The sequence below is a fragment of the Heterodontus francisci genome, chromosome 7, assembly GCF_036365525.1.
Source record: "Heterodontus francisci isolate sHetFra1 chromosome 7, sHetFra1.hap1, whole genome shotgun sequence".
Taxonomy (NCBI): domain Eukaryota; kingdom Metazoa; phylum Chordata; class Chondrichthyes; order Heterodontiformes; family Heterodontidae; genus Heterodontus; species Heterodontus francisci.
This window is the reverse complement of record NC_090377.1, coordinates 42,444,333-42,456,364: the sequence shown is the minus strand read 5'-3', so window position 1 is coordinate 42,456,364 and position 12,032 is coordinate 42,444,333. Positions and strand designations below refer to the sequence as shown.

The 12,032-nt window shown below is 39.9% G+C and overlaps 1 protein-coding gene across 15 annotated transcripts in view; it reads left to right on the top strand.

Annotated features, from left to right (window-relative positions):
• The window catches only part of LOC137371942 (R3H domain-containing protein 1-like), a 163,820-nt gene that overhangs the window by 131,458 nt on the left and 20,330 nt on the right, over nt 1-12,032 (top strand). For 14 of the 15 annotated variants that reach the window (XM_068035054.1, XM_068035053.1, XM_068035052.1 and 11 more), the window contains 2 exons: nt 6,099-6,268; nt 9,202-9,346. In XM_068035054.1, the coding sequence (XP_067891155.1) occupies nt 6,099-6,268; nt 9,202-9,346 (315 nt within the window). The remainder of the gene's footprint in view (nt 1-6,098; nt 6,269-9,201; nt 9,347-12,032) is intronic. The other variant, XM_068035065.1, reaches the window with a different exon arrangement.

Genomic DNA, 12,032 nt, shown 5'->3' with positions numbered 1-12,032 from the left:
TGCACTTTATTGATGACCTAGAGTTGGGTATACAGAGCATCATTTCAAAGTTTACGGATGACATGAAATTCAGAAATGTGGTAAACAGCGAGGAGGATATGAATAGACTTAAGGAAAACGTAGACAGACTGGTGAAATCGGAAGACACATGGCAGATACAGTTTAACACAGAGAAATGTGAAGTGATATATTTTGGTAGGAAGAATGAGCAGAGGTAATATAAACTAAATAGCACAATTTTAAAGAGGGTGCAGGAACAGAGATCTGGGGATGCATGTACACGCTTCTTTGGAGGTGATAGGATAAGTTGAGATGGTTGTTTAAAAAGTATATGCGATCTTTGGCTTTATAAACTGAGGCATAGAGTACAAAAACAGAGAAATTATGCTAAAGCTTTATAAATCACTGGTTAGGTCCCAGTTCAAGTATTGTGCTCAATTCACTGTACCATACTTTAGGAAGGATATTGAGGCCTTTGAAGGAATGAGGAGATTCACTAGAATAGTTCCAACGATGAGATTTCAGTAACGTGAGAGAATATGGGGTTTTTCTCTTTAGAACAAAGAAGGTTACAGCCAAGAAGTATGAGTGAGCATTCTAGGTGGTGGCAGTGGGTGATTTTCTTTTAAAGGGATTCACATTTATAAATATAAATTTCATAATGTAGCCATTTCATGCCAACATCTGTAAGAGGGATGGGGGTTGCAGGCCTCATGAGGAAAAGCACTGTAGGTGAGGTAATGCAGAACAAATATTAATTTGAAAATTACAGCAGAAAAAATTAAAGCTAAAATTTGCACAAAGTGAGAGCATGATGGCAGATGTTGTTTTTGAAAATTTTCATAAAGTTGGGCGGAGCAGTGGTTAGCACCGCAGCCTCACAGCTCCAGCGACCCGGGTTCAGTTCTGGGTACTGTCTGTGTGGAGTTTGCAAGTTCTCCCTCTGACCGTGTGGGTTTCCGCCGGGTGCTCCGGTTTACTCCCACAGCCAAAGACTTGCAGGTTTGATAGGTAAATTGGCCCTAGTGTCGGTTGGTGGTTGGAGAATTGAGGGAAGGTGTGGATGTGGTAGGGAATATGGGATTAATGTAGTATTAGTATAAGTGGGTGGTTGATGGTCGGCACAGACTCGGTGGGCCGAAGGGCCTGTTTCAGTGCTGTATCTCTCTATGACTATGACTAACTGAAACATTTGAAGCTCTATCTCTTGGGTCATTGTGTACAGCTAGACACGACTGTGACATCTAATTTAATGAGGAATCCTGTACAGCTACCTCCTACAGACACAACAGAAAGGTGCTGCCCAAAAACACAGAGCATGATGTGTATAGCAAATGTAAAAGTTGTCAATGTAGGGATAAGAATATTTATTTCCCCCACAAAATCTGACCTCTGAAATGGGTGTCAAGTTTTTGTGACCCAATGCCATCTTTAATGGTAATGGAAAATAGTATGTTAGTCTTTATTGCAAAGGCATTAGATTATAAGAGTCAAGAAGTCTTCGTACAATTATATAGGGCCTTGGTGGAATCGCACATGAAGTACTGTGTACAGTTTTGGTCTCCTTATCAAAGGACAGATATACTTGCCATAGAAGGGAATGCAGTGAAGGTTCACTAAACTTCTTATTGGGCTGAAGGGATTGTCATATGAGGAGAAATTGAGTACAGTATGCGGTTCAGCTCCTTGAGCCTGTTCCACCATTCAGTGAGATCATGCCTGGTCTGTGTCCTACGTTCATTCATCAGTCTTGGCTTCATATCCTTCCATCAGTCTCGTGGCGCTCTGGTAACACTCTGGTGAATCTGTGCTGCGCTTCTTCCAAGGTCAGTATATCTGTTCGAAGGTGCTGTGCCCAGAACATTTCATCTCAATCCAGATGTGGTCTAACCATGGCTTTGCGTAGCTGCAGCAAAACTTCCTCCCCTTTTATATTCTAGCCCTCTAGGTATTGAGACTAACATTCTATTAGCCTTTTTGATTTTTTTTTAGCGATCTGTGTATAGGAACCCCTAAATCTCTTTCGAACTCCTCTGTTCCTAGCATTTCAGCATTTAGAAAATACACGGATCTATCTCTTTTTGGTCCAGAATGGATGACCTCATGCTTAGCTGCATTCAAATTCATCTGCCACATTTTTGCCCACTCACTTTATTGATGTCTTTCTAATTTTGTGCTCCTGACTACTCTACTAGTTATGCCATTTATCTTTGTGTCATGTGAAAATTGGATTTATGGCTCTCATTATTTGAGTCATTAATAAATATATTGAATAGTTGAGACCTCAGCATAAATCCTTATGGGACACCATTAGCCACTTCTTTCCAATTTGAGTACATACCCATTATCCCTTCTCTCTATCATCTACTGCCAATCTCCTAAACAGGTCAATAATTTGCCTTCAATTCCGTGAGTTTTAATTTGAGCAAGCAGTTCTCTTATGTGGAACCTTATTGAATGTCCTCTTGAAGTCCATATAAACTACGTCCATAGGCATTCCCTTGTCTACTATTATAGTTAGTTACTTCAAAAAAAATCATTTCGGTTCATCAGTTATGACCTGTTTACAAATCCATATTGACACTCTCAACTGAAATTACTTTGTTCTCAGTCACCTTGTTCTTAATTATGGATTCCAAAAAATTCCCCACAACAGGTTTAAAAACTAACAGGTCCATAATTTCTTGGTTTCGTTTTCTCTTTCTCACCTTTTTTAAATCATGGAGTTGCATTCGCAATTTTCCAATCGAAAGGGACAATTCCTGAATCAACGAAGCTTTGCAATATTATGGGTATAGCGTCTGTAATTTCCTCACCTGCTTCCTTTAAAACCCTGGTTGGAAACCATCAGCTTATATGGATCTGTCAGTGTTTAGTACCTGTATTTTTTTTCTAATATTTTCTTATGTTAACTTTAATGAGTTCCAATCTTTGATTCATTATTAGTTCCCCTGGGATTTAAAGTATATTATTCTCTTTCTGTTTGCAATATTACCCACATCTTTTTAAAGGGCTCACATTGTTGTATTCCAGAAAGTTAGTTGATAAAGGATGATATTGAAGCCAATCATTACTCAGTCTTACATTTTTTTACAGGGTAAATCATTACAAGCATATACATCCTAAATCAACCACGCACCCATTTTCAGTGTCTCTTTGTAGGTGCTCAAGTAAAACCCCAATTAATGCCCTTCACCTGCAAATAATTAAACACAAATGATATACAATTAACACACTAACTACCCTTGACTATCCATTTTCTTCCAATATAATGAAACTTTTTGCGTCAGTCTTGATATCCCCTGCAAGCTCTCCTGGTCTGCCAGATCTACACTATTCTTTGGAGGAAATATTCCAGGAGATATTGTCATTGCTGTACAGAGAGTAGATTGAGCAGTTCCCTTTACTCTGAGCATCAGAATATTGTGTTGTATGTTTTAATACATAGGACAAATATATGGATCAGATGTACCATGTCTTATCTATTCCAATCATTAGTGCAAAGAAAACAACCCTCTTAAATAGAATGGCAATCAAAATTACTTCACACACAACCCCTGCTCACTGCCCCCCCCCCCCCCCCCCCCCCCACCGTGCTAAGAACATGTCTCTTTCAGCTCTGTGTCTGTCTTTAATGTCTTTTAACCTATAATGCCAATTAGCTTAATCTATTTATATTCTATATGTGCCTATCCTTATTTAGTGCATTTTCAGCCCTGAAGTTCTGCTGTTCATCCTTCTCCAGGATAATCAGTATCAATATGGTCAAAAGATTGGATTTGTCAGCACACAGTTTAAACCAATTATGGCCTGGGTTTTCCTCTCAGCAGCAAAGGAATGGCTTTTGCTGTTCACCTCGCGCACAATTGCCTACAGACTCGACAGGCTTGTCAGAGGAGACTTCCAGTCATCCGGTGTCTTGTTTCAGTGCAGTGCCCTCTACAGTGGATCTGTGACGTCTGAGAACAGAGCAAGCAACAACAAGGCTCTTCAACCAATCAGATTGAAGAATCCTCATTGAGCCATGCAGTGTCTAAACCAGGAAGTAAGAAACAGGAAATATAAATTACATTTAAATCATGTACAAGGAAGAAAAATAAAGATTAGGAAATACAGATGGGATTCAAGGCGAGAGATAAGAGACACAGAAAAAAAACTTTTAAAAAATAATTTTTATTTTTAAATCGCCAGCATTAATTTTCTTCTGAGGGAAATGAGACTCAGCAGTTGTAAAATTAATTTATCCGGACCAGAAAGATTGTTCAGTAATTTATCGCTTACTACACGGTTTAAAAGTTCACTTATTCCTGAATGCATGAGCCCTAACGTTTTCAGCTGATTTTAGTGCGGAACTAGTGAGTTGTTATCCCAATTTTATGCCATTATAATGATTTCAGTGCTGAGTCTACCAGTGAGGACTGCAACAACGCACCCCTGTGAAGGAGTAGGATATCTGACAGCAACTTCTGGATTTCCTTTTAACTGCACATGTGCAGATACAAGAAGTTACTGTCAGAGCGCTGATAGTCTCACTGTTATTATTACAGCCAAGTCCAGGCTATATAAAAAAAAACTATTCTTAAAAGCTACCCAAAGAAAAATAGTGCGAACATTACAAGATTTTTTTTTTTTAATTATGGCAGCCAGCACCAGAAATCATCATCTAGTGTTGCGGTGAATTGCCCAAGGGCAGGTCCTCTGCTTATTTCACCACGCAGGAGAGATGAGCGTGACTAAGAAAAGGGCATATGAGGTGGTTTCCCATTGCCTTCCTCAGACTGGAACGGGAATTGAACCTCCACTGTTGATGTTGTTCTGAACCACATGCTATCCATCGAGCCAACTGAGCTACCCAGATTTCAACCACTTTTCCACTATTCATTCTGCCTGACTACCCCTCTTAATCTGTGCTGGATCAGTTTTATGTTTGATACAAGTTCCCTGCAATATTCAATTGCATTATTTTCTGACAATCAATACAGTATTTTGTGCAGTACAAGCAATATTGTGAATTTACCTTTTTCACCTGACTTTACTTGCCAGCAATCCTAGTTGTTGACTTTACGCCCCGAAATTGATTTGAGTGGGATTAAACTTTCCCATGGAAATTAATCTTTAAGTGCTTGGTTTATGAGATTAAATTTTTTGGGGTTTCATAAAAGCTATTTGTGGTTCTGCTTTTCAAAGTTGAGATGCCCACCTGAAACTTCCAGGTGCTACCACTAAGGCATCGCATTGCTGGAGCTGGCAAACAAGAGAAAATAGTTCTAATGTTGCCAGCTCACATAGGAGTGAAATAAGTATTTAGATGATTTAAATATTATGCCTGCTTTGTTTTGCAGTTTTAAGAACTGGATTGATGTTTCTTATAAACAGTAGATTTACAAAAATAGAATTTACTTTCATACAAGCTGTAATAAATTAACATAATTGATAGATTAAGAAATATTTGTTCGAATATAGCTTATGAAATGTGTCATCATGCAGAATATGAGAAACAAAAGAAAGTGGAATAAACCTTCAGGTACTTAACGTGAATGTGGCTTTCTAGCAAAAGCCAAAACAGTGATTTTATTTTACATGTTGATCCTTTTGACTCCTGCAGTGGTTTTTCTTCCTGTCCCCTTCCCATTATTTCTGGAGACCCTTAAATATCTATCCTTGTCGACTCCTATTTTTCACCTATATGCTATTCTTTGGCTGCAACACCCAAAGACATAATGTCTGGTTCCATATGTACACTGATGACACCAGTTCTACCTCACCACCACCTCTCTTGAGTCCTCATATTGTCAGACGCTTGTCCAACATACAGTCCTGAATGAACTGCAATTTCCTTCAATTGCCACAAGCTCTTTTCTGAGTGTTTCCAGCTTTTTGTTTTTATTTGAGTTTGATACTAAATTATTTTTAATTGTTGTACTGATCTGTAATCTTTGAAATTATATGTGCGTAATTATTGTCTGTGATGTGTAGCAACAGGGAAAAGGTAATCATGGGCAATAATTAATTAACAGTACCTTTTTTTGCTTTTATTTTGACCCTGAATGCATTCAAGTAAACATTGATGTATATTCTGTCTATTTTTTTTCTCTTAGCTGTTGTGTCACCACATGGTAGTGGAATGCTTATGATGCAGCTTAGCATACCCAACAACCCTCATCCGCGGGCTCATTCTCCACCTCAGTGGAAGCAAAATAAATACTTCACCATGGACCAGAGAGGACACAAATCTGCAGAATTTAACAACCCGGAGATTACCACACAGGTATGCAACTGAATTTCAGTTAAAAGGGTAAATAACTTTTTGTGATATCCTGTAACGTTTGTACATTTATTTATGTTATGTACAATAGAAGTGAGAAATTTTGTAGATGTCTTCTTGGACAGGTTTTGGTCTCTTGATTATATTGCATCAAATAAACAGGTGATTGCCTTTGAAGGAACAGAAAGCAATTAAATCACCTGCTAAAAATTCCATTTGTCACTCATTTTATGACAAACTAAATCTTTTATCTCAATCAAATGCCAATCTTTATCTAAATCTGTAGTCTCAAACCTTTGTTCTCAGCTCTAATCTTGACACTTTTAACTAGTTCATCTCACTGTCAAACTGCTTTTGCAAAGTTCAAGTCATTTAAGCAAAGGTATGTGATTTTTTTTTAAATAATGGAATAATATTCATTCTCACTGTTTGAATAGTATACTGGAGGAATGATTGCCAACCATTTATAGAACGCATCTGATATTCATGTCCATTGAAGTCGTTGGAAATGTAAATAAGTTGGGCATGATCCGCTCCTCCAGGTATCGCCCAAATGGTGAAGGTGAAAATTACCCCATAAGTTTCTCTTAAAATGCACTACGTGCTTCAATGGTAGACAAGATACTGGAATTTTGGTCTGGGATCAACTGATAGTGGCATATTAGTCATGTTAATATCTGGTAATGATGTGACCCAACCTACTGACGTGTCTTCTTGTAGCTTTGACAGCAAGTATTGTGTGCAGTTTTGGTCTCCTTATCTGAGGAAGCATGCTCTTGCTATAGAGGGAGTGCAGCGAAGGTTTACCAGACTGATTCCTGGGATGGCAGGACTGACATATGAGGAGAGATTGAGTCAGTTAGGATTATATTCGCTGGAGTTCAGAAGAGAGAGGGGGGATCTCATAGAAACCTATAGAATTCCAACAGGACTTGACAGGGTAGATGCAGGAAGGATGTTCCCGATGGTGAGGGAGTCCAGAACCAGGGGTTATAGTCTAAGGATACGGGGTAAACTTTTCAGGACTGAGATGAGGAGAAATTTCTTCACCCAGAGAGTGGTGAGCCTGTGGAATTTGCTACCACAGAAAGCAGTTGAGGCCAAAACATTGTATGTTTTCAAGAAGGAGTTAGATATAGCTCCTGGGTCTAAAGGGATCAAAGGGTATGGGGCGAAAGCGGGAACAGGCTACTGAGTTGGCTGATCAGCCATGATCATAATGAATGGCGGAGCAGGTTCGAAGGGCCAAATGGTCTACTCCTCCTATTTTCTATGTTTCTATGTTATTGATGAACTTTTCAACCAACTTGATCCTGTTCCCGTGTTTACTTGGCATCCGTAGTGCAGTACTCCCTTTAGAATCACTTGATAGCCTCATCTTTCAGGGATAATTGTGTTGTTGCTGCCCCAGCTGTGATTAAGTAACTCAGGGCGCAGTAAGGATTGAATCTGATACTTCCTGATCTTTATAACTGACATTGTATAAATTATCCTGAGATATTGGGGATCCCTATAAATAAAATTCCAACAAATTGGAGATTGCGGCCTACAAACTGGGCTGCTGAAGGCCCCGAAATGGACACAAAATGCACCACACGCCATATTGGGCAAGGAAAATGAAGCGTCCTTTACTCAAGCTTGAAGTAGGTATTAATCCCTTTGCATATGCAAATAAGGGGTTCAATGTCTGCTGGAGGTCCCTGCTCCAACATTGATTTGCCAAAGAAAGGCCTACGCTCTCCTGAGCTGCACTCTGGTAGACCAGCCCTACGAAACGCCAGCCAACGAAGAAGTTAAGTAACCTACTTGAATGTGGAGCCAGGAGGAGCACACCTGCTCCTCCTGACCCCACATTGAAGTACCCAGTCGCCACCAGGGTCAGGGCAAGGATCTTAACTCACTAGAGCATGGGAAGCTCGCGCAGTGTGGTGACGTTTGAGCGTCAGGCTGGCAAACCTGTTTTGAAACTGTGGGCCTGGGCCATGGTATTCACAAGATCTAGTTAATGCAGAAGAAAGCGTGCTGGCATGTCAGGAGAGCTTTGGAAAAATCAAGCCTTAAAGTGAAAAGAGTCAGTTAAGTTTCAGACATGGGCAATATTCTGGCATTAGTGAGGAGAGTTAACTGCAACGGTATGATGCCATGGCACATCATTCAAATAAAACAGTGGTATTTGTAATGGCTCAGTGTGGGAAAAGAGGCTGAATTTGAGTCTGAGCAGCAGTGGTTCTACAACTCATGGCCTGCTTATGAAGTTACAACCGGGAGAGGTTTTAAGTTGAGGCTTAGATGAGCAGTCTTGATGTGAGCCAGGGAGAGTGACTTTGATTTTGTGGAAATTCTTGCACACCCAGCCACTGTTGTCAGACAGGTAGTTTTAGAATGTCACAGCAGCCTTGGGATCAGTGGAGATATGGAGCTTCATATCTTTGAAACCAATGGACGCTGACCCTGTAACATCAGATGGTGTCAAAACTGGGTAAGAAATGAAATAGAAATAAAGCAAGAATGTAGCCTTGAGTTATACCGGAGGTGATTGTGTGGACACTGTAGACGAGCTGTTGGCGCTGATATAATAACTACAAAGTGACTAGTCAGAATGGAACCATGAAAAAGCAGTGCTGTAGTTTTTAATTAGGTAACTTATTTAAATGTGAATTGGTAGGTCAAATGGTGTAAACTATGTAACAGTTTATTCAAATAAGACAGCACATTACCATTTAATATACTGTGGAGGCTTGCCCCAGTAATTAACTGAGTTTGATTTCCAATTTGTGCCAATTAATTCAGCCAAGATTCAGTGTTTCTTCAGCGTATGGGACATTAAACCACTTAATTTTTTGAAATTAAGATTTCCAAGCTCATGAAGTAAGAGAGCTAAAATTGCTTTGGAGTTTGTTTGATTGAAATTGATATTGACTTTTTGTTTTAAACAGAGCAGTCCACAGCTAGGTAGTCCTGCTGTATCTCCAGCCCAATCTCCGGCACCGCCACCAGTGACGACTATAAAAAATGTCCGCACTGGATTAGGACCCCTTCCAATAATGGCACAGTTTCCTCGACCTATGGTCCCTGGACAAGGTACTTGTTTCAGATATAGAGCACTATTTAGTTGAACATCTTTAGTTTTAATTAAGATGCATGATATTCCTTTGCTGTTATGACAAAAATGTAGTCTTTTTCCTGTGCCAACCAGGAAAATTTGAGTTTGCAGATGACACGAAGTTAAGAGGTATAGTAAGTTGTGTAGATGGGAGCAGGTGGTTACAAAAGGGCATAGACAGACTGAGTGGGCAAAACTGATGGACTTCAGTTTTGAAGTGTGAGGTCATCCACTTTGGATCCAAGAAAGATAAATCCAATCCCTTTTGAATGGCAAGAAATGAGGAACTGTCCAGGACTAAAGGGAGTTGTGTAACCAGGTAAACAAATCACTAAAAGTTAGTGCACAGTTGAAAAAAGTAATCAGAACGCTTAATGAAATATTGACCTTTATTTCAAAAGGGCTAGAATGCAAAGGAAAGTTATGCTTCAGTTGTACAGGGCCTTGGATGGAGCTTTGTATACCAAACCTCAGGAAAGATAAATTGGCAATGGAGGAGCTTTTTTTTTATTCGTTCATGGGGTGTGGGCGTCACTGGCTAAGCCAGCATTTATTGCCCAACCCTAATTTCCCTTGAGAAGGTGGTGGTGAACTGCCTTCTTGAACCTCTGCAGTCCATGTGGGGTAGGTACACCCACAGTGCTGTTAGGAAGGGAGTTCCAGGATTTTGACCCAGCGACAGTGAAGGAACGGCGATATAGTTCTTCGTCAGGATGGTGTGTGGCTTGGAGGGGAGCTTGCAGGTGGTGGTGTTTCCATGCACCTGCTGCCCTTGTCCTTCTAGGTGGTAGAGATTGCAGGTTTGGAAGATGCTGTCGAAGGAGTCTTGGTGAGTTGTTTAAATGTTTGAATTATGAGGATAGGTTGAATAAAGTTGGTTTGTAATTTTTTGAGTTAAGAATGTTGAGGGGTAATCTATTTAAGGTGTTTAAAATGCTTTGGGGATTTGATTAGTTACATAGAGAGAAACTTTCCACTGGTAGGGAATCCACAACAATGGAGCACAGTCTTAAAATTGGAGCCTGAATAATCAAGTGAAATCAGGAAATACTTTTTCCCATTAAGGGTAGTGGAAATCTTCAACACTCTTCCCCAAATGGCTGTGGAAGCTAGATCAATTGAAATTTTAAAGACTTGAGATCAACAGATTTTTTTGGTATATTAGGTAAGGATCAAAGGTGGGTAAGTGGAGTTGAGGTATAGTTCAGCATGATCTAACAGAAAGGTAGAAGAGGCTCAAGGGGCTGAATAGTATACTCCTGTTCCTATGTTCGTATTGTATCATATTTTTTATGGCTTCAGTTAGACAGAGTAAATGTGAGTTTCAAATTAGCTTCAGATATCCAGAGTTGGAAAAATACTTAAATAAAAGCAAAATACTGCAGATGCTGGAAATCTGAAATAAAAACAAAAAATGCTGGAAATACTCAGCTCTGGCAGCATCTGTGGAGAGAGAAGCAGTTTAAGGTTTCAAGTCAGTGACCCTTAATCAGAGCTGGCAAAGGTTAGAAATGTAATAGATTTTAAGCAAATAAAGTGGGGGTGAGGCAAAGGATAACAAAAGGGAAGGTGTTGATAGGACAGGGGGTCACAGAGAATAACTGACCAGAAGGTCATGGAGCAAAGGCAAAGGGTGGAAAAATACTTACCTTTCTGTGGCTGAGAGGAGTTAGGAGGGCCAAAACATAAAACATCTTCATTCGGTCATAGTTCCAGTGGGAGTCAACAATGATGCAGTCTGTTCAGAAACTGATTGGGTCATATTGTATTTAATGGCTGCCATTATTTCTTTGAAATATTAATGCATGCAAGGTTGCAGACAGGAAAGTAAACAATTTCATTATCTGTAAAGACCAACCCATCTGAGAAATGGCAAAGTAAGATTAATACTTCTTTAAGCCAAAAGTGTTTTGCATAAATAAAAACAAGAAATGCTGGAACCACTGAGTAGGTCTGGCAGCATCTGTGAAAAGAGAAGCAGAGTTAAAGTTTCGGAAGGGTCACTGACCCGAAACGTTAACTCTGCTTCTCTTTTCACAGATGCTGCCGGACCTGCTGAGTGGTTCCAGCATTTCTTGTTTTTATTTCAGATTTCCAGCATCCGCAGTATTTTGCTTTTATTTTAGTGTTTTGCATAAACATAGGTACCAAAACAATTTCTGTCAGTTTAACGTTGAGATTGCTGTACGAAAGAGAGCTGACAGGCCCAGACTAAATAGCAATATCTTGCAAGCTTCTTAAACTAATCAAACTGAAAGATAAAATCCCTGGTCCGGATGGATAGCTGAGGCACTATTACATATAAAACAATCCATTATAAATGGGAATAATGCCAGAACATAAGAAATAGGAGCAGGAGAAGGCCATTCAGCCCCTCAAGCCTGCCCCGCCATTCAGTAAGATCATGGCTGATCTGTCCCAGGCCTCAACTCCTCTTTCGGGCCTGCTCTGCCTAACCCTCGACTCCCCGAGATTTCAAAAATCTATCTACCTTCTCCTTAGATACGTTTAGTGACCTAGCCTCCACATCTGTCTGAGGCAGAGAATTCCAGAGATTCAGCACCCTCTAAGAGAAGAAATTCCTTCGCATCTCAGTTTTAAATGTGTACCCCCTTATTCTGTAATTATGTCCCCTAGTTCGAGATTCCCCCACTAATGGAAACA